The sequence below is a fragment of the Mauremys mutica genome, chromosome 3, assembly GCF_020497125.1.
Source record: "Mauremys mutica isolate MM-2020 ecotype Southern chromosome 3, ASM2049712v1, whole genome shotgun sequence".
NCBI lineage: Eukaryota > Metazoa > Chordata > Testudines > Geoemydidae > Mauremys > Mauremys mutica.
This window is the reverse complement of record NC_059074.1, coordinates 202,142,063-202,166,101: the sequence shown is the minus strand read 5'-3', so window position 1 is coordinate 202,166,101 and position 24,039 is coordinate 202,142,063. Positions and strand designations below refer to the sequence as shown.

At 41.3% G+C, this 24,039-nt stretch overlaps 1 protein-coding gene across 2 annotated transcripts in view; it reads right to left on the bottom strand.

Annotated features, from left to right (window-relative positions):
* Positions 1 to 24,039, bottom strand: part of TMX4 (thioredoxin related transmembrane protein 4) — a 52,505-nt gene that overhangs the window by 8,918 nt on the left and 19,548 nt on the right. For both annotated transcript variants that reach the window (XM_045010786.1, XM_045010787.1), the window contains exons 3-6: positions 15,227 to 15,272; positions 13,458 to 13,586; positions 12,277 to 12,322; positions 9,226 to 9,327 (exon numbers count right to left, since the gene is read on the bottom strand). In XM_045010786.1, coding sequence (XP_044866721.1) covers positions 9,226 to 9,327; positions 12,277 to 12,322; positions 13,458 to 13,586; positions 15,227 to 15,272 — 323 coding nt within the window. The remainder of the gene's footprint in view (positions 1 to 9,225; positions 9,328 to 12,276; positions 12,323 to 13,457; positions 13,587 to 15,226; positions 15,273 to 24,039) is intronic.

The window sequence follows — 24,039 nt, the reverse complement described above, 5'->3', positions numbered from 1 at the left end:
ATAAGTCAACAATGGGTGGTGGCCAAAGACTCTTCTAACTTCCACAGTGTGCTATAGAGGGTGGTGTTTAATGTTACTTTTTCCTCAAAGAGGTTTGAGGAGCATGCTGAACACACAAAGTTTAGGTTGCTTGAATCAAAGAAGTTACCAACTTTCTCTTTTTCTTTTTATTGTGTGAGCAAAGACCTTCTTATACTTCTCTGCATTCCTGGCCTACAGGCAGCAATTTGGATACAATATTCTGCAAGTTACTTTTCAGACAAAGAATAAATAGCAGTAAGTAGGAACATATTTCTCCATTCAAAAAAATCTTACAATAATGCCATGTTGATAAGTTTAATCCTTTCATTTTCCCTTTATTTCTTCACTAGCAGTATCTAGCAGTGGATTTACAAGCTTAAATCTGTCTGGAGAAGTATATCCAGTATGAAACACTTCAGTTATGTCTTTAAATTACTCGTTTTGTGCTACACTGAAGGCCAAGTTAGCAGAAATGACAGTTGTAATGTTTTTATTAAATTCACTGCTTTGCCACTCAGTTTTTATGATAATCGCTAATTGTTCTTTGCTATTTTTGGATGGCAAACATGCACTGAGAAGACTCCTCAATGTCGTCGCTGAAAGGCCTCAAGAACTAACTTAATTATTGTGGCTACATTGCAAGGGCAATGGCATGTTTGCCTCAGACAAAATTTCAAGTGCAACATCAATGGAGGTTCCCACAATCAAATCATTGCAGTGCTTTCTCAGTAATTATTTCAGTAAGTTTTCTGGAGGTAGAAGCGATGTAAGGTTAGTATACAAGGCAAGCCGCGTGTCCAAGCCTACAGTGAATCTCAGCATGAAACTTTAATCCATGTTCCATGAAAGGAACACAAACAGTAGGGTCATGACTCAGACAGTTGTCCTCTTTTTGCTGGGAACCTGCAGCGTCAATGGTGATTCCCAAGCTACACGTTTTTCTTTTCAACCTCTTTTCCCTCTTCCTCCTCTTCCTTTATCTAAATGATCTCTTTTCCCCCTCTTAAGATTCACAATAAAAAGTATGAAACAATATTTGTTCAAAGTTGAGGAATGAGTGAGAATTCCCTGTTTTCATTCTAAAGAAGCTAAAAAATGCTGAAGGGAAGTGGCTGGCGCCAGGGTATTTATCCTGACAGTTCCTTTCCTCCTGCTTCCTTTATGTATGGCATGTTGAAATGCCTTAGGATAGGAGAAAAGGGAATGTCCAACAACTGCCATTTAATAAAGTGAGGTTCTTCACATTAAAGAGCTGGCTTGGGGGGTTTATTTATTTGCAATGCCTATGAAGTTTTTCTATCCACTGGATAATTATCCAAGTTATTTTTGCATAGAATATTTTCACCTCCTGCTATGGGTTTTTGTTTTTTGTTTTTTTAAACAAGGCTTTGCTGTCGGAGTAAGTTGTGACTTAAAATGCAAACATCATCTTATCACTTCTTGCAAAGTGCACCACGTAAGTGCTAAAACTAAAATTTGTATATAAAAGGGTAGAAAAACAAGAAAATGGTACCATATATTTCAAGAAACAGATCTTCCAGTCACAGAATACCATTTTTCTAGAAGTAATGGCAAACAAATGATCCATGAGCTGAAACTTTTCATCTTCATCCATTTTTGGGTAATAAATATATTGTTTCTTGCTAACTGTGACTCTCATAAAAATACCCATTTACTACTTAGAAGAACATCCTGACATCTAAAGATTATAAAAATTATAATACAGGACATTCATCTTAGCACAGGTTATACACTGGTTCCTACAATATGCTGTATATATTAAAGGATAGAGAAACATACAGTACATACACTGCTTTGATACAATTACTGCTCTGTTTATAATCAAATGCTCAGGGCCCTTTATTCAATCCCAATCCCAGCAATCTGTGCTCAGGACCTAAGGGGAAGGCCCCAAAGGTGGTTCTTAGGCCAGACGGGGATCTAGTTCAGCCCCTGCTACAAGTTAGAACAGCTCTGATGCTGCTTGGCAACCAGCACACGAAGCTTATTATGCCAGTGGATCACTGGCGTACAACAATACTACAGCCCAGCCGTGCCTGCTACTCCAGCCACACTCCCCATGCCAGGGGCTGTGAGGTGAGTATGTATGATGCTGGCTACACCATCTTGGGGAGGATAGGTGAATCCTCAGCTGTCCAGTTAAGTCAGCTTTATATGGTCCCTTTCCATTGCTGAAGTAGTGCACAGGTGTGTATTAATTTAGATGGAATATATGAGCCAAAGGTAAAACTGAACAGTGTTAAACAAGGTTCAGGGTTTGGTATACAGAGACCTTGGCCTGCTTAGTACCATGGCAAACACACTATAAAAAATCTTTTTAACCTTTTATTAAAGATAAAGAAAAGAAGGAAAGGCAGTTAAAGCGTTGGTAACATAAAGTACTAAGTAAAGCTTTCATTTTAACATCCCCCGCTCACTCCCTTTCCCTTTATCCAGAGAGAGTTTTTAGAAGAAAACCCCCCTTGACAGACAGTCCCTTAGATGATACCAAAGTTGGTAAAGTAATTGTCTTTTTGGACAGTGCTAGTGCTAATAAGCGATGGTCACAAACACCACCGTATACCAGAAACCTACCGACTCCTATACTTATCTACATGCCTCCAGCTTTCATCCAGACCACATCACACGATCCACTGCCTACAGCAAAGCTCTAAGATATAACCGCATTTGCTCCAATCCCTCAGACAGAGACAAACACCTACAAGATCTCTATCAAGCATTCTTAAAACTACAATACCCACTTGCTGAAGTGAAAACATTGATTGACAGAGCCAGAAGAATACCAAGAAGTCACCTACTCCAGGACAAACCCAACAAAGAAAGTAACAGAACGCCACTAGCCGTCACCTTCAGCCCCCAACTAAAACCTCTCCAGCGCATCATCAAGGATCTACAACCTATCCTGAAGGACAATCCCTCACTCTCACACATCTTGGGAGACAGGCGAGTCCTCGCTTACAGACAGCCCCCCAACCTGAAGCAAATACTCACCAGCAACCACACACCACACAACAAAAACACTAACCCAGGAAACTATCCTTGCAACAAAGCCCATTGCCAACTCTGTCCACACATGTATTCAAGGGACACCATCATAGGACCTAATCACATCAGCCACACCATCACAGGCTCATTCACTTGCACATCTACCAATGTGATATGTGCCAGCAATGCCCCTCTGCCATGTACACTGGCCAAACCAGACAGTCGCTACACAAAAGAATAAATGGACACAAATCAGACATCAAGAATTATAACATTCAAAAACCAGTCGGAGAACACTTCAACCTCCCTGGTCCCTCAATCACAGACCTACAAGTTGCAATACTCCAACAACAAAAAATTCAAAAACAGACTCCAAAGAGAAACTGCTGAATTGGAATTAATTTGCAAACTGGACACCATTAAATTAGGCTGGGAGTGGATGGGTCATTACACAAAGTAAAACTTTTTCCACGTGCTATTTTTTTCTCCTACTGTTACTCACACCTTCTTGTCAACTATTGGAAATGGGCCATCCTGATTATCACTACAAAAGTTTTTTCCCTCCTGCTGATAATAGCCCACCTTAATTGATTAGTCTCGTTATAGCTGGTATGGCAACACCCATTTTTTCATGTTCTCTGTGTGTATATATCTTCCTACTGTATTTTCCACTGCATGCATACGATGAAATGGGTTAGTCTCTAAGGTGCCGCAAGTAACTCCTCGTTCTTTTTGCTGATACAGACCAGCATGGCTACCACTCTGAAACCTGTCTTTTTGGAGAAAAGTGAAAAATTAGTTGAGATGGGCTCGAGCTGTTACTGTAAAAATCCAATCCCATTTCATCCCAGATGTTTGGGATTCAGCTGGAGCCAGCAGAGATGGCAATGTCATCTGGGTTCCTCTCTGGTTTGGTCTGGGCAGGACATCTCTCAGGATCAGGATAACGAAGGCCTTTAGTCCCAGGAGATATCCCAAAAGGGAATGGTGGGTGGAACAGCCCATCCCCTCATTCTTTTGACCACCAATTAGGCCAATTATCCAACACACCAATTTTGATTAATTTCCGGTCTTACATTTTCTCACTTCCAGACACAATCTTAACACAGTCCTTGAGTTAATACCCAGATATCACAGGAGGTTCTAGAATCTGGTCCTCAGCGTACAGGTATGTTACCTATGTTGTACAAGTCTCTACTGTAAGTACTTTTTTCAGCAACTGTAGTTCTGTGACCATCTGGGGATTTCAGAAGACTCTTGGGTGTCAGTTTTGCTCAGTACAACAGATGGCAATGTCACAGATGCTTGATTTTGATTCACCAAGGGGGACTCAAACCAGGATGGAACACATGGAGGAAACAGTGGGAAATGAAGTTTTAGTATAGACTAAAATATCAAAACAGAAATTATGTACCACTCTTAAAAGCAAACATCTTCATACACAATGAAATTACAGAAAGCCTCTTTCAATCTGGGCTCCTCCCCCACAAAACGACCAAAAGTCAAACCTTGAAATTTAATTAATTATAACATCACAGAGTGAATCAAAGTGACTTTATGCTTTCACTATAACTGATCCTTAGTATAAGATTATTTTTCACTGTTTCTGGTTTTTGAGCAACAGTATGGGTAGATACTGGCACTGCAAGCACTACAATGCTACATATATATCTCCATTCCACCTACTATGCACAATCTTTTCCACAGTGGTTGTGCTTTCAGAAAAACTGAATCAGATGGGTATGTAAAAGAGCCAAATATTTACCTGTAAACATGGAAACTTTCAGTATAATGGTACACCTTGTGAAGTTATTTACTACTACTAAATTTTAGTCAATTTAAAAGAATATTTTTACTCCATCCATGTAGACAAAAAGATCAAAGAAAAACCTAACTGGATTGAACCAATGAGCCCTGATCCCTGCCTAGGATAATTACTGAAGTCAAAAGAAGTCTCTGCTCTAGAATGGATAATATTTAAACCTGCAACAGGAATGAAAGGGAAGAAAGTGTTTGTAGGTTCTACAAGTGTTGCAAGAAGGTCACACACAAGATCTACCAATATGATATATGCCATCATGTGTCAGCAATGCCCCTCTGCCATGTACATTGGCCAAACCGGACAGTCTCTATGTAAAAGAATAAGTGGACACAAATCAGACGTCAAGAATTATAACATTCAAAAAACAGTTGGCGAACACTTCAATCTCCCTGGTCACTCGATTACAGACCTAAAAGTCGCAATATTACAACAAAGAAACTTCAAAAACAGACTCCAACGAGACACTGCTGAATTGGAATTAATTTGCAAATTGGACATCATTAAATTAGGCTTGAATAAAGACTGGTAGTGGATGGGTCATTACACAAGGTAAAACTATTTCCCCATGTTTATTTCTTCCCCCTACAGTTCCTCACACCTTCTTGTCAACTGCTGGAAATGGGCCATTTTGATTACCACTACAAAAAGTTTTCTCTCTCTCCTGCTGGTAACAGCTCATCGTAACTGATCACTGTCATTATAGTGTATATGGTAACACCCATTGTTTCGTGTGTGTGTGTGTGTGTGTGTGTGTGTGTGTGTGTGTGATTTTCCACTGCATGCATCCGATGAAGTGGGTTTTAGCCCACGAAAGCTTATGCTCAAATAAATTTGTTAGTCTCTAAGGTGTCACAAGTACCCCTGTTCTTTTTACACAAGATCAGTAATTCCTTCGTAAAGTACGGAAGAGGTGTGTGATGACACGACAACTGACAGAACAGAACAGCTTGACTATTTAATAAACTGCTATTTAGGAGATCATTATATTTTGAAACAGTATTAAAAGAGAGCTAAAAACAATTAAAAATGTCTATCACTTCTTTGCAAATCTTTTTTTGGTTTGTCAAATAACCAAGACAACTAAGATTACTCCCATAACTTCCTCTTTCAGAGTTGAGAACTGGGAAATAAACTAAACCTCTAAACAGGAAAATGGGTAAAGAAGAAAAAAATAGCTCTCAAATTTTGAACAATCTATCCTGTTCTAATTCAGTATTGTTGCACCATCTGTTACTTAGCTTTTGAGAAAGCCCAACAATATAGCAACATTGAAACCAATAAGAGAACATACGTGCAGACTGGTTTAAAAATGTAATACATTCTAAAATTATATAATTGGGATTGGCAAGGCAAGCTGAGCATAAAGAGATGTCTTGAGAGAAAATCAGTGGTACACAAAGAAGCATCATCATGAACAGCGTTGGATCTGAGGAAGAGAAGTTTGAATGAGATGGGAGCACTGTGAAGGAACTCAAACACTGGACCAAGATCAGAGCTACGGACAAGGAAGTGTGTCCTTGAACTGGAACTACGGAGAGCTGAATGGAAAAGGTTGCAACAGTTTAGGCAAGAGATGATGTGGGCATGGACAAGAGTTTTAGTAATATGGATGCAGAGGAAGGAGTGGATTTTGAAGATTATGTATAACTGACTGATTTGGCAAAAACCCTAGGGCTGAGAAGGACAAAGAAAAGTCAAAGATTGCAAGTTTGAGAGGCTAAGGAAAAGAGGCTGACAGAATATGATGAGGAAGACTAGAGTTCAAAAAACTAACTAATCTGTTTACATTTTAAAACAAGCTATCTGAAGACTGGCTTCCTTGTTTAGCTAGTATAACCCACATTCTGTTCCTTCCCTTACTGCTGCTGACTGCGGTCACATAAGGCCTCCACGCAACTCTCCTTGTTCAGGCAAATCTTCCACTGAGCGTTGTCTGAGTAATATGTGCTCAGCAGGGCTCTAAAGGTATGTCTACATTACACACACACACACAAAAAGCTGCAGCAGCAAGTATCAGAGCCCAGGTCGACAGACTAAGGGCTGATCTACACTGGGGGGGATATCGATCTAAGATACGCAACTTCAGCTACGTGAATAGCGTAGCTGAAGTCGAAGTATCTTAGATCTATTTACCTCGGGTCCTCACGGTGCGGGATCGACGTCCGCGGCTCCCCATGTCGACTCCGCTACTGTCGCTCACGCCGGTGGAGTTCCGGAGTCGACGGGAGCGCGTTTGGGGATCAATATATCGCGTCTAGATGAGACGTGATATATCGATCCCCGAGAAATCGATCGCTGGACGTACCCTCAAGTAGTCTGGATGTACCCTCAGGTTCAGGAGGCTCACACTCTGGTGCTAACCACAGCTGTATAGACATTCCTGCTCCAGCTGGAGTTAGTGCTCTGTTACCCAGAGTGGGAACATGCCCTAAGAAAGCTTTGCTTACAGTACAGTTTTTTGATGTTAGTGATGACATCAGCAGGGTAAATGAAAATATTGCGGCTAGAGGAACTAATTTTAAAGGTTTTTTGTTTGAAAGGTAAATATATTTGTAAGTGGTAAACTTTAAACACGCATCCATTCTGTAACTTAACTGGGATCCTTAAAAACGTGAGAAATACTTGGATGTTCACTTATGAGAGAAGGAAATAAGCTAGCTCAGAACACCACCTCCAGGAATGTACATGTGTAGTGAATGCAGCAACAAAGGGATGGAGGGGGGACAGATTGGGAGAGGGGGACACTAAACAAGAAATGATTGAATGGGTGTAAATACAGGTGCTTATACTTTGGTTCTCCAGATATACATCAACCAGTAATAGGAAGCAACTATAACCATGGTGGGATGGCAATGTCAGCTTCGCTGTCATACCAGGCATTCTCCATACCCTGCTATGAGATACTGCAAGTACTTAACCAATGGTCTCTGTTTCAAGGGTTAGATGCTGAACTACATACGAGGGCTTGTCTACATTAAAAAAATAGGTCAACTTAATGTAGGTTAACCTACAGCCACCACAATAATTCAATCGGCTGGTGGTGTCCACACTACTCTCCTCCTGCCAGTGGAGCACGTTCTCACCAGGAACACTTGCACTGACTGCAGTGGGGCAAGTGTGAGGCACTGACAGGCATGCGGGGCTCACAGCTGGAGCCCCCTATCCACCCTGGGGTGACAGCCCCAGCTATGAGCCCCATGCAGGCTCAATTTCACAGCACAATGCCTACCAGCAATGACAGGGACGTTCTTGTCAATTTCATGCTGCTATTGCAGCGGCACTCCCTGCGGAGCTGAGAGCCTGGGATTTCAGCACCCAGCAGCTGGGCTGGGAGCAGGATGCCTGGGCAGCAGCCCGACTGAGATCAGGGAGCCGGAGGAAGCAGGGGTCCCCATGGGGTGCGGGGAGCCCAGGCAGCAGCCCACTGGGAGCCTGGAGGGCAGCAGGCTCCCAGCAGGGAGAAGGGAGCTAGGGCAGCAGCCTACTGGGAGCAGGTAGCCGGGAGCCCAGGGGGCAGCCAGGCTCTAGTTGGAGCCACACACCTGCCACGGGGCGTCAGCCCGAGCTGTGAGCCAGGCCCAGGGTTCTCAGCAGGGAACCTATTAGCCTTTCTTGTCAATTTCATGGCTCCAGCAGTAAGTACCCCAGAGTCTGCATCAACATTGCCCTAACTACACCGACATAAGCCCTACGCCTCTCGTGGAGGTGGAGTTATTACGTCAGTGCAGTAGGGCACTTACGCTGGCGGGAGCAGGGTGTAGTGTAGACGCTGACATAGTTAGGTCAACGTAAACTGCCTTACTTCAACCTAACTCCATAGGGTAGACCAACCCTGAGGTCTGAGTCCCACCTACTGTAGAACTTTAAAGCTAGGACCTCATCATACCAGGTAACAGGACAGTAGCATCTTGTTCATGAATGCGACCAATTTAGGGAACTAGTTCAGGGGCTGGTGGCAGGGTGCCTCTTATTCCTCCCATACAGAAAGTGTGGATGCAGGGGCTGAGGTCAGTCTGCAGAGTATCCCACAAAACAGCTGCTACCTACACCACAGAGGTGAGGAATATTCACAGAAGTACCTTGATGCTATTTAGTATCAAGATCTTACTGTGACAGTAGCTGCAGCCATTAATGGGACATGTTTTCTTCTTTGCAGCCCTATGAAGACAGTTTAGAGCCATTATATATACTACGTACACATTAAAACAAACATTTAATTTTAAGTATTACAAAAGAGCCACCTTATAGCCCTTCATTAAAAATAAAATACCCTTCCTGGGTTTTTTTCAGCAATTACTGTAAAGCAAAATCTCTAGATAATTTTTACAGCCAAACGTGAACTCATTGCTTTAAAGAGGAAAATTTTGCTTTCTTACCAAACCCAGGATCAGGCCAATCAACAGGGTGGATAAAATGAAGATTGCATAAGAACCCCAGACATGAATTCCAAGAGTGCCTGTGAAGTAGCTGTGAATTTGCTGCAGAAGGAGAAAAAACAGATTTAATATGCTCGTATTACATATACTTAGTACTCTGCGCCGTAAGAAAAGAAGGCTAATTATTTATTCTGAAGCCACCCATTCTGTAAACTGTTCTTCTCAAATTAATTCCCAGTTGAGACCTTTCATGCAACAGCCACTATTTACATTAAAAGAATCTTCCCCCTTTGCCCTCATGCTCTTCCACACTATACTTAAGCCTACTGATACTGTAATTCTTATGAGACATATGATAGTGATAAAATCAAACCATTTGTTTTTCTTATTTAATAATTCTACATGTAAAAGCTGTTTCAGGAAGGAAACTACAATTTTTCCTTCCTGTAATACTTGCAGTGATTAGTGCTACAACATCAAATCTTCCTGAATTGAAATTTCCTATTGGCTCCATCACTAATTTACAATGCAATTTCCACACTCCATTCGTCATACTGGAAGGGACAGAGACAGGGCCTACATTTGTAAGAGGGCACATGCGCATAAATATGTACTCAAGTTGTACATGCACTTTTAAGGGTAAACCCAATGCTTTATATTAAAGAAAAGAAAGCCATGTCATAAGGAAATAATTACATATAGTGATCTTCACATTACTGACTTGAATCTTTTTCACTCTCTTGCCTAGGTCTTGTAGCACGCAGTCCTTGACATCTACTTTTGCTCAGAAACCAGCAAAAGGACAATATTAACAAATTTAAGGCTTCAGATTATCCTAACGATCTGATCCCTGTGCTCAGCACTATCATGCAGATCCATCAGTGTTAGCAATGTTAGGGGCCCTAGTAGAACAAATTAAAAACGTCATTATGTGATCTGCGCATAGTCATGCAGCAATTAGCATCACAAGGAAGTTTACAATTCAGGGGACTTCTACCCCAATTTCTAATCAACATAAGAACTGCCATCGTGCTTCAGACCCATAGTCATTACCCTGTCTCTAACACTGGCTGGCAGCAGATACTTCAGAGGAAGATACAAGAAACCTTATAATACATAGATGTAGGATAATCTACTGTCCTCAAGAGAATGTCTCCTCCTAATCCCTATAGTTTAGACTGGCTTTCATGCATGAAATAAAAGGTTTTATATTCCTTCTGAAACCTCTTTTTAAAAATATATTCCATAAACTCTGGATATTCTTGTTATCCATCCAAGTGTCCAATTCAACTTGTACAATGCACTGATGCACAACAGTGTGCAAGTCATGTAACCACTGAATCTTAAAAGTGCCCTCCTGTAAAATGGCATAGAAAAGATTTGCACCAACTAAGAAAGGAATGAGAAAGAGCAATAAGCTATGCCATTCACTATTCCATCCAAGGGCACAACTAACGAGTAGCTCAACCTACCTTCGTGGAATTCAGCTGCTCAGCCTCCCTTCCCTTCAGTTCACTCTTTTAATTTGCTGCAAAGCCCACTTTTCTGCCTTCCTTCTTTAGGAGTTGCAAGTTACTCTGGTATATGTGGCCTCTCCTTCAAAGGAAGCTGAAACCCACTGCTTGTGCTCTAGTGACACACTTATGAGCAGCTCTGTACTTCATTACAACTGCATGCTTGATAGAGCATACTGATCAACCTAGTTTTGCCTGATTAATAGAACGCAAGTACTATGGGACTTAGGGAAATCAATGATTCTGTTATCTTCAACCTTTTAGAAAAAACCTGGTTTGTTCACAATACCATGTGCATTAGACTCACAGGGAGGAAAGACTCGTGTTTCTGAGCGCTGGATGTATGTGTATTTGTGTACTGGATTCTGCCATCGCATCTTCTAAAGGGTGCCCTTTAAGCAATATTTCCGTCTGCCATCACCCCCAGTAGAGCACTGCCATCACCCCCACTGTGAACGGGGTGTTGCATTACTACGCTCTGATCAGCTTCCGGAAACATCCCATAATCCCCTTAAGTCAAGTGGCCACTCTTGTCATTGTTTTGAATCACTGTAGGAATGCGGATATGCCCTTCAAAAGCTCCGTTTCTGACAGCTGGTGCTTATCTGCTCCGAGACAAAGCAACCATTAGTGTGGAATGCTATGTGAGAGAGAGAGGTGGGGGAGAGGGGGGTCTGCCGCTGTTTGAACTTACAAGACTGCATGCTGACATGCTCTCAGCCCTCCAAAAACACACTCTGTCTCCCCACACATACACACAACACACTCCCTATCACACTCCACTCCACTCCATCCCACCCCCCATTTGAAAAGCACGTTGCAGTCACTTGCATGCTGGCATAGCTGCCCCTAATGCACCACTCCCAACGCCGCTGCAAGTGCTGCAAATGTGGCTACGCCAGTGTGCTTGAAGCTGTCAGTGTGGACAGACTACAGCGCTTTCCCTACTGCGCTCTTCAAGGGCCAGTTTAACTCAACGTGCTCTACATCTGCAAGTGTAGCCATGCCCTCAGACTTTAAGGTTAGAAAGGACTAGCATGATCATCTAGTCTGATCTCCTGAAAACTGCAGGCCACAGAATCTCACCAATCCACTCCTAAAATATAAATATTAAGAAGAGAATCATCTAGAGAATGTGATGGCATCCTAGCTCTAGTGTGAATGCAAAATATATTCTGCAAAATGGTAATAATCAGACTAGAGCAACTCCCAGTACCGGTACAGAATTAAATTTTAGGATGGATCATTTTATTAGCGCTGCTAACCAATATTAAGATAACACTGAACAGAGAGTACTCTTTGCCATTGATCATAATCTTATCTATAACCTTAAAATGTCATTTTTGGCAAACAATTCATTAGCTGGGCACGATTTCTGCCTTCAGTTATAAGGACACAGGAATACATCAAGGGCATAGCCAGCCACAATAAGAAAAATGTAAGTTATATATAAGGCTGTCAAATATCTGTTTAAACATTGTTTGATATACTTTTTCCTCGGATCTTAAACGCTACAATAGTGGTTAGTGTTACTTACCCTGATCCATCCAGAGAAATGAAAAAGACCTGCCATTCCATGCATCCTAAGAAAGAAAAGGACACACTCTAGATAAGTGTTCGATGCATGACATACTGTACAAATTGAATGAAAACTGATGGATGTAAAATTTCCAACATCTATCACATCCAGCCGTTCAAACAGAAATTTATATTGCACATTAGTGAACACAGGATGAAAGTCACCCCTCCTGCACTTAGCCTGAGTTAAGCCAAGCTTTGTAGAGGGCACTAAGTAGAGGCTTGGGAGAAGAAATTCAAACAGACAGTTGTCCACAGCCACTACTTCATTCAATAGGCAGAACAGCCACTACTGCCTTTTTGTAACCCCCATGCAGGGCACAGCCATGGATCCTGTGGTTCTTCACCAGCCCAGCCTCAAACATACACTAGCCTATTTGGAGTAGGAGAGGCTCCTTATACTTGTAGAACTCCTATAGCCTTCCCAGCTCTTAAACAGCAAAAAGGGGTTTATGCTGGGGCTCTCCACACCTCATGTGAATTTCACTCATGATGACCAAAGGACTCTCTTATGCTAAGGTAAAAAAGGAGTCCAACACAAATATGATTCATTGTTTCATCACCATCTCAGATGGTAAAAGTGTGGCTTTCCCTTCAAAGAAAACCCTATGTAAACACAGCAGATTACAGGAAAATACCTTAGTCTAGCACTACGTTTTATCTCCTACCATTCAGGAACAAAGAAAGGAAAACTGCACTTTGAGGTATTTGCTAGTCACTTAACTACAGGGATTTTTAGTGAGTCAAAATAGCCCACGTGACCAGAAGTCATTATATGGCAGACCTGCATAACAAAACCGTTTCATTCCAATACTCAGTGGACATAAAAACTGCCATCCCTGTTAATAATAATGCTGAGCAGTTATGCTTTTCACCTTCAAAGAACTCTCTGTATTTAAAATGTACAAATCTTAAAGATGTCAAGGACTGAATAGGCAAGGAAAATAAACTGCTCACACATCAAAGGGTCAGGGCTGAGGCACCATAGCAGGGTAGCTTGCAGAAGCTTAGATTGCCAATACCTATGCTATGTTTGTCCAGTGGACAAGGACTTCAGTCTTTAATGCTATCAGTCTAGCACCTTTTATTAGTAACGTCAAAAAAACATTTATTTTTAAGTTAAAATTATACTCTAGTTACATTATAGAAGATGGGGATTTCCATCCAGCTACGGGTTCTACAGCTTCCCATTTTCTCTCTAGGATATAGCCTTGAAGGTCTTCCGACGTCCTTGAGCCACGATATCTGCGAAATACTCCATCCATCGCACTGAGGAGCAGACACATGGTAATTACAATAATGCCCTTTATTATAAGAAACTGCCTTTGCAGCCAAAATGAATTACCCAGCATAAGAGGTACTGGTGCCACTTATGAAGCTTGACCTGCACTCCAACAAAATGTGACCCTCGATGGTAAATTAGGGTTCCAAAAAAATTATGAATACTTCACTTCATGAACTCTTACAAACTAAACAATCCTGAGGGATTAAACATCTTTTTAAAAGAAATATACCCACATATACACATCATTATGACAGCGATTTTCTGAGAAACCTAAAAATGTTGGGATTCTGAATCTCATTCAAATTCAATAGAATTCAGGCACCTGGCTTCCTCAGGCTCCTCTGAAATAGCCTTTAGCTTTTTTATTTTTAAAAATCAGTTTATTATAATAGACCTAACTGTGTGACACATTATTTATGTGCATTTATCTGAAGGATTCTTACAACATAATGGAGCGGAAAGATGAGGGGGTGTACACCTTACAATCTCTTCCATGAATGTTTTTAATTATGTTATGCATAAACAAGGCATTTACAGACACTATTTTTCTTGGAAACAACTTTAAGTGAGGAATTTACCTGTGTTATCACAAACAAAAGTTTTAGCCCAAAGCTTGAATTACATTTCAGAGAATTAGAGTGTTCTCTTTGTCCATTCATACCCCCATTCTGCTTTCAATTATACCAGTTTAAGACCAAAGTTGCAAGCAGAATTTGGAATGTGCGCGCGCGCACACACACACGGTATGTGCACACATTAGAGAGAGTTATTTTTAAGTTTCATACATTTAAAAACAATCTAGTAATAAAAAATCCAGTACTACATATATGCAGTGCGAGCAAGTTACTGTTGAGATGAAAACCCAGACTTCAGTCTCCTGATATGTTTATATTTGCAACCTTAATGTTATATTAACATTCCTATTTTTCCTGCTCAAATAATTCCCTTCAGACTTCATGATTACATACATTTTCCAACAAAATTCTCACTTTGGGATGATACAGTCACAGTAAATCTCAACTCAAAATGAAAATTTCTAGGAAAACCACAACCAAGTGAGAACAGAGGAAAATCTTTGTGCAAATTTAAACTATAGCATTAGTTGGCAAAAATGCAGTTAAAATTGTCTTTAAGAAATAGCTGATTTAAATTATATTAATCTGAACTACATATGCACAGCAAGGCTATTTTGTCTTGGAACAAAAAAACTGTTTTACAAAGATATTTTAAGCTCTAAAATTTATTTCTTCAATTAAAAAAAACAAAACCTATAGCAGCTATCCAGGGTTCTGGATGCTTATCCCATAAATTAAAACACAAAACAGACAGACACAGGACTTCTTATAGCAATAACCACTCATCCCACACCCTCCAACAGCCTTAGCAGAGAAGGAAAATAAACTGCAAGTCTTGTTCTTAGCCACTGCAACAGCTAATGCTCTGGGGAAAGTGAGGAGAATTATGTCACATAACATACACTATGCCAGAATTATGTTCAACAGGTGGTGGCTATCAACAACCGTATGTAAGGAATCATTTTAATTTGCATCTGTTCACAGGCTCTGCATGATGCTTCATCTGTATGGAAACTGACAGCTTTGATTCCTGTCTGATAGAGACTTACTGGTAAATAGTAGGAAGTGTGGTGACAAAAAAACGGCCACTCAAACCTAGTAGAGAGGGAAAAAAAAATACAAATCACATTTGTTCAGCTCAACTTCTGAAAAATAAATTTCTATTTTGATTTTCTAAAGATACCTATAAACATGTGTCTTTTCAGAACAAAATGTGAACATGAATGGGGTTATCACATCTCTAATAACACGTTTAGTTGTTTTGTTCTAGAGAATACCGCAGTAAATCCATGACAACACTATTCAATATAAAATATTGTCTAGCATAATAGCAAAAAAAGTATGAAAAACTGTTACTTACCTTATGGTAACTGATTCTTTGAGAAGTTTTGTCTGTGTGGATCTAGATGTGGGCATGTAAGATCAGAATCTTTGAATAGCAGCATCTGTTGAGCTGTGCCTGCAACATTCATGTGCTTGCCCCCTTCCCATCCCTACCCGAGGGCATAAAGTGCAGAGTGGTTGCATCAGTCCCTCAGTTTACTTGCTAATTCACAACCACAGTTAACGAACACTCCAAAAAAAGCAGAGAGAGGGTGAGTGGGGGGATCCAGCAGATGACAACATCTAAAGGTTACTAGTTACTAGAAGTTAAGTAAATGGAGGTTACTTACCTGTAACAGAAGATTCTTAGAGATGTGTAGTCCCTATCTGTACCCAACATCAGGGGCGGCTCTAGGATTTCCGCCGCCCCAAGCAGGGCGGCACGCCGCGGGGGGCGCTCTGCCGGTCGCCGGTCCCGTGGACCTCTCGCAGACATGCCTGCGGAGGGTCCGCTGGTCCCGCGGCTCCGGTGGACCTCCCGCAGGCATGCCTGCGGATGCTCCACCGGAGCCGCGGGACCAGCGGACCTTCCGCAGGCATGCCTGCGGATGCTCCACCGGAGCCGCGGGACCAGCGGACCTTCCGCAGGCATGCCTGCGGGAGGTCCGCCGGAACCGCCTGCCACCCTCCCGCGGGACGCCGCCCCAAGCGCGCGCTTGGCGCGCTGGGGTCTGGAGCCGGCCCTGCCCAACATGTACCCTCACCCACTCTGGAGGAGGAACACAAGCTAGTTGGTAACAAAGAGTAATACGATCCAAAATCCATTTTGAAAGTCTCTGGGCTGATACAGCTTGATTACTCAGCTATGGAAATAAATACTTTAGGCATCTTTCTAATATCCTTTGTTCTTTGCAGATAAAAGGCCAAAGCTATTTTATCAAGAGAATGCAGCCATCTCTCCTCATATGAGGCATGTGGTGTAGGAAAAAAAATGATCAGTTCATGAAAGGTGACTCTCATGAAACACTGAAACTATTTTAGGTATGAACCTGGGGTGGGGACACAATAAGACCTTTTTGTTATCTTCTCCATGAGATGTTTTCTAAGTCTCAGTTTCCAACCCTCATGAGTTCTGAGGAAGGGGTGGAGGGAGGGCAGATGCTGCACTCGTCAAGAACATTAGCCTCACCCAAGCAATAGCGGCAGCTCCGATGCTCATCGCTTCCCAAAAAGGAGTGAGAGCATAAGACACAGTTTTTGAACTCCGGAACCCTGGGCATAATCCCAGATGTCTTGGGGAGAAAAAGCCCCGGGGCGGGGAAGAAATGGGGGAAAGCTCTCTAACTATACTATACTGGACTATACTATAAAAACTACTAAAGCTACTAAAAAACTAACTATCTGCAATATGTTACAGCTATGATGCAGTAAAAAAGGTGCTGACGACACCAAAGATTCTGACTCAGACCTTGCGGCAGTAAGAAGGAACTGGACAAGTGTCAGCCCGCACCACCGTTTATGCCCTTGGTTCAGAGCACAAGGAGAGCTACAGCGCACATGCATGCCAATGGACACGGCTTGCAAAAAAAATTCTGGACTCAGGCACATGACAGACACATGTATCCCATGTGTGGAATATGCATATGAACCATCACTCGAAGAAGAACCGTTTGTTCTTAATATGCATCCATGGAGATCTCTCTCCCGGTGACTGATGAGCAATGCCATTATGGGAGGTAGAATTGTGCAATCCTAACTGCCAGTAAATAAAGTGATTTTAACACTGTCCTACCAAATCTGGCACCTGATCTTGCAGCGAAGTCAAGGACGTAGTGTTTAAACAAAGTGGCTATCTTGCAGATCTCTGATATGGGGATGTTTCTAAAGCATGCAAAGGAGAAACTGTGGTTTAGTGGAATGAGTTTTGAGGCTTAGCGGAAGAAGCATTCACAACATGTGATAGATACACTGGGTAATCCAGTTCGATACTCTCTAGAAAGAAGTGGCCTCTCCCTTAGCAGCACTACTTTTGGCAACAAATACAGGGAGTTTACCTAAAGGACTTTGTTCTATCAAAATATTATAACAAGGTTCTGAAAAGATCCAAAGTGTGAGGTTTTGTTTCCCCTGGAGAGGAATGGTGTTTTGGAATGAAAGCAGAGAGATAAACAGACTGATTTAAATGGAAATCTGACAATTTTGGGAATAATATTTTAGAGGGGATCTCAACATCTCCTTATCTCTGTGGAATGTTGTGTGAGGATCATCAGCTACGAGCGCTGACGTCACAATAAAAAAGACCATCTAAAGAGTAAGTTGGTGTAAACAGCATTCACGAGAAATTCAAAAAGAGATTCCATGATGCTTGTAAGGACAATATTAAGATCCCACATTTGAGGGGGCTCTTTGGTGGGTAAGTATGAAAACTATAGAAACCCTTAGAAATCTGGGGCGAGAGAAAACAGAATATGACTGGACAGGATGGCATGAATAAATAGCTGCAAGGTGGACCTGAATGGAACGAAATAAAAGTCCAGAGTGTTTCAAATGTAGAATACAAATCAAGGATTTTAGGTCTGGGAGCGTCCAATGTGTCACGGTTGTGCTGGGCTACCCAAATTGAAAATATTTTCCACTCAGAGGAGTACATTATCATTGTAAATAGCTTTCTGCTTGGCAGAAGGATTTCTCGGACTTGCAATGAATCTGTCACTGGCAGTCAACTGGAGAATATCCAGGCTATCAGGTGTACCAATTTTGCTTCTAGGTGAAGTACTTTATATTAGTTCTGTGGTCTGTCTGGACAGTTTGGAAGTGCAATTGGAAGCTGAGTAGGAGGAGACTAAGATCTATCAACCAGAATTTTCTTTGCCAATATGGCACTATCAAGATAAGTACAGATGCAGCCTGTCTGATTCTCCAAATCACGCAGGTTATCAGAAAGATCAGAGGAGAAACACACAAGACTGTGATTCCACACCATGATACAGGCATCTTTCAAGGATCCCGGCTCATGAATCCTCTGAAGCAAAAAAGACCAGACACTATTTTCTTTGGTGGCAAACAAGACTATAAGAAGATTCCCCATGGATGTTTTTATAAAATATATGATCTAGGAATTATTTTGGGGAAATTGTATGGTTTATGTTATACCACAGGTCAGACTAGATTATCACAACTATCTCTTTTGGCCTTAAAATTGATAAATCTATGAAATACAGGCATGATGATGGAGCTCTTCAGAGATCATTTGTTGTTGCTGATGGATTTCCTGCTTCGGAAGTCTGTTACATTGTTACCGGCTCCTGGGAAATGAAGAGCTATTAGAACTATCCTGGATTGTTGACACCATGTCCATAATTTCACTGCCTCCAGACACTGGAGTGATGAACAAGCACCTCTGTAGTTATTTACTGTTGTGTCTGAGAGAACCCGGACAGTAGAATTCAATAAAACAGGCACAGCGTAGCAACCCTCCTCTCTCATGAGGTCAGCTGGTACAATTAATGCTGCTATTCTTGGCGCCTGTGCCAATGCCAGCAATTGCCAACATTGTCAGGTGCAGGCCCCGTGAAGGTCTGAGCCAGAAGTTAAGCCCATGTCACTTGTCCCATCATATGAGTGGTCTTAATGCTCCATCCCAAGTGGAGAGCAAAGGTTTACGCTTCTTTGGGAATGAGAAGATTGGCATGAAGAATGATGTTCTGACCTCCTTAGTTTTAGTCAAGAGGCACTACTGGTCTTTGGTGCTAGCCCATACGGTCGGGGGGGAAGGGGGCGGGAGGCTCGGCAGTCTCAGATCCTTATCAGACAGCATTGGGGCAGATCTTTTGCGGGTATCAACATCAGGGGTTGCATACTGGCTAACAGGGGCACCAGCAGACTGGGATTTAAAAGTGACTAGTCCCATATTGGAAATTGAGGTCCATTCTTCATTTCTGAGGTGCCTCTCTTCAACTACTGAAAAACATACTGAGTGTTCCAGGCTTTTCTTGTTTTGGCTGAAAAGATCAGCAAACCGAGCAGCAGCGTGGTACATGGCTCTCACCAAGACAAAAAAAGGTAGTGGTTTCGACAGTCTGTGAGGGCAATGATTTTGCTGCAAGAGGAACACAGGTTTGAAGCCTGAAGGCTTCAAATTTGCTATTTTAGGATTATGATAGTGGCACAAAGTACCATGGAGAAATTAATTATTTTTTTTTAAAAGAAGGAATTTTGTTCGGAAATTAACCCTAACTAGGTGAAGACATTGCAAGAGAAAGGAAAAATTCTGCTATGGGCAGTAAGAGGGAACCAAGGGACTTGTGGCCACTCTGCCCTTTATGCCCTCAAGTGGAGGAGAGTAAGCACTGACAAAGCCCAACAGAGATGTCTAGTCATTCAAAGATTCAGATCTTGTGCACGTCAGGCACGTGTGCTTCTAGAGTGGTATCCACATGGATAAATACTTCAAGAAGAAATTACTGATTCTGCTATCTCTAACCTTCACTATCATTCATTCATGTATATATTCATTAGTTCAGGCATACAACTTCACACAGCTCTATAAAATTTTGCTAAAAGGCAGCCTGGCAGGAAGTCAGGGACAGTAGCAAGGGGCCCTAAATGCCAATCAGAAGGCACAGGGCCTTATGTGTAAACGCCAACTCACTTGTATATTCCCCCCAGGCCTAAGGATCAAACCTCTGAATCCCCACAACTCCCTGATCTTGGCAAAGGAAGTATTTGGAGAGGCATTTTGCTTTGTTTATTCTTAGCCAGCACTTTGGATTTTAAAAACATGTTTTGGGGGTTTTTTTAGGTCTTGTTAAATGATGCTTAAAATAAGGATTCTATGACTCTTGCATTACACTAGACCAAAATCTGTGTTAAAAATGAGATGCTAAATGGGTCAACTAGAAGTGAAAATTCAAATACCCAAAAAGCCCTTCAAAATTGTTGCAGTAAGAGGGAATCAGAGTAATCTCATATTAATCAGCCAAGACACGGCACTGGATTAAGAACCTGCTGCTTATTTCACCTCTAACGCAAGACCAAAAAAAAAAAGAAGAAGAAGAAGAAGTGGGAGAGGAACAAAGGAAGGAAAAGCAATTAGATTAAATAAGGAGGAAACAATGTGAGATTTAAAGCTATGTATTACTTGTTATCGAGGGATCTAATTCAATCTGTAGCACATCAGAACATTTAAAAATATAATCACTGAAATGGAAAATGAAATGGAAATTCACTTTCTGGAGTCACTGCATATTTTTTGATTTACCAAGTTGCATTAGATTAGCGGGAAATTTCTACCTAGCAGTACTTAACTCCTGGTGTTTCTATTATCATCACCATCAAAGGAAATTATAACTCTCCTTCATGCTTAGTAATTCCATTTTTTTCTTAAATATAACTGGAGTCTAAACAGATATTAACTTTTTCACATCAGTTGCCAGATATTCTGTTTTATCATTTTAGATTAGTGCTATGATTTTATTTGATCTAGAGAAAATATTTTTCAAAGTCATAACAATAAAGTAAAGCACTGATATGTCAAATTATTCTACACCACCATTTTCATTATATCTGCATAGTAACAGTTCCCATTATAGTAGTATAAATTTCTAGAACAAAAGAACAGCCATACTGGGTCAGACAGATGGTCCATCTATCCCAGTATCCTGTCTTTTGACAGTGGCCAATGCCAGATAATTCAAAAGGAATGAAAAGAAAAGGGAAATCTTAAGTCACCCATCCCTGTTGTCCAGTCCCAGCTTCTGACAGTCAGGGGCTCAGCATCACCCAGAACATGGGGTTGAATCCCTGACCATGCTGGCTAATAGCTCTTAATGGACCTATCCTCCATGAACTTAGCTAATTCTTTTTTCAACACAAATACACATTTGGCCTGCACAACATCTCCTAGCAATGAGTTCCACAGGTTGACTGCGTGTTGTGTGATGAAGTACTTCCTTTTGTTTTAAACCTGCTGCTTATCAAATTTCATTGGGTGACCCCTGGTTCTTGCGTTATATGAAAGGGTAAACACTTCCTTAGTCACTTTCTCCACACCATTCATGATTTTATAGACCTCTACCATATCCCCCCCGCCCTTAGTCATCTCTTTTCTAAGATGAACAGTCCCAGTCTTTTTAGTCTCTCCTCATATGGAAGCTGTTCCATGCCCTTAATCATTTTTGTTGCCCTTTTGGGTACCTTTTTCATTTCTAATGGATGTTTTTAGAGATGGGGCAATCAGGCCTGCACACGATATTCAAGCTGTGGGCATATCATGGATTTATATAGTGTCATTATTGTAATTATTATCTTATTATCTATCTCTTTCCTAATGGTTCCTAACATTGTTCGCTTTTCTGACTGCAGCTGCACATTGAGTGGACATTTTCAGAAGACTATCCATAGTGACTCCACTTTCTTGAGTAGTAACAGCTAATGTTGACCCCATTATTTTGTATGTTTTCCAATGTGAATTACTCTACATTTATCAACATTGAACTTCAGTCACCATTTTGTTGCCTAGTCACCCATTTTTGAAAAATTCCTTTGTAACTGGACTTAGCTATTTTATGTAATTTTGTATCATCTGCAAACTTTGCCCCTCACTGTTTACCACTTTTTCCAAATCATTTATGAATATGTTGAATAGCACTGGTCCCAGTACAGATCCATGGGGGACACTGCTATTTACCTCTCTTCAGTCTGCTAACTGACCATTTATCCCTACCCTTTGTTTCCTATCATTTACCCAGTTACTGATGCACGAGAGGACCTTCCCTCTTATCCCATGGCTCCTTACTTTGCTTAAGAGCAGTTGGTGAGGGACCTTTGTCAACGGCTTTCTGAAAGTTCAAGTACACTATACCCACTGGATCACCCTTGTCCATGTTTGTTGACCCCCTCCAAGAATTCTAATAGATTGGTGGGCATGATTTCCCTTTACAAAAGCCGTGTTGACTGTTCCTCAACATATCGTGTTCATCTACGTTTCTGATAAATCTGTTCTTTACTATTGTTGCAACCAATTTGCCTGGTACTGAAGTTGGGATTACCGGTCTATAATTGCAAAGTTTGCCTCTGGAGCATTTTTTTTTAAATTGGCATCACGTTAGCTATCCTCCAGCCATCTACACAGAAGACGTAAGTGACAGGTTACATATCACAATTAGTAATTTCACATTTTAGTTCCCTCTGAGCTGTTGGGTGAATACCATTTGGTCCTGGTGATTTATTACTGTTTAAGTTATCAATCTGTTCCAAAATTACCTCTACTGACACTTCAATCTGGGACAGTTCCTCAGATTTGTTACCTTTGACAAATACAGAGAATTCTTTGACTGATGCAAATAATTCATGTAGCTTCTCCGCAATGTCCTTTTTTTCCCTGAGAGCTTCTCTAGCATCTCAATCATCCAGTGGCCCCACTAATTGATTGGCAGTCTTCCTACTTCTGATGTACTTAACAAAAATTGCCGTTAGTTTGTGTGTTTTGCTAGTTGCTCTTCAAATTTGGCTTGCCTAACTATACTTTCACACGTGGCTTGCCAGAATTAATGCTCCTTTCCATTTTCCTCAGTTTGATTTCCAACTTTGAAAGGATTCCTTTTTGCCTCTAACCGTTTCATTTACTCTCTTGTTTAGCCATGGTGGCAATCATCCCAAGAGACATGCATAAGGCATTCATTCAGTAAATTTATTAAGTTTGTAATGAATGATGACCATTAATAGGTCTACTTTTCAAAGGCACAGATGGGAGGCAGGTGCCTAACTTCCATTGACCAGTGGGAGTTAGGCACCTGAAAATCATTTAGGCCTTTGAAAGTCTCCCTCACTATCCCTAAGTATTCCCGTTCCTATCCAATTACCCACTCCATCTGAATGGAGACTTTTTGGGGGAGAGCAGGGCAAGGGCATTGACAACTTCTTCCCCACCTGTTGATTACAACCAGGTTCCCACTTCCAACAATGATCTTTCCCAGCACACACCTTCCAGCCAAGAACTAGCTCCACTGACATGGGCAAAGCCCCCAATACGATTGCCCCTATGGTTGAAAAATACTTCAACTTAGGTTACAGCCAAAAACTGACTAAACTAAAGTAACCTTAACAGGTCCCTTGCAAAAAACTTTCTAGAGCACAAAAAACATGGAAGCCTATGGTCAACTGAATTCCCACATGGGGCACACGGTAACTGTAAACTTATCTACTAAAAGAAAAATCAGATGATAAACCATAGAGAGCCAAAACCACTTAGGCTGCAGTAACTCCTCGCTTAACATTGTAGTTATGTTCCTGAAAAATGTGACTTTATGCAAAATGATGTTAAGCGAATCCAATTTCCCCATAAGAATTAATGTAAATGGGGGGGGTTAGGTTCCAGGGAAATTTTTTTCACCAGACAAAAAACTATTTTATATAGATATACACACAGTATACGTTTTAAACTAACAGTTTAATACTGTTCACAGCTATGATGATTGTGACGCTTCGTTGAGATGGTGAAGTTACAGGGTGGAAGAGGGAGGGATATTTCCCATGGAAT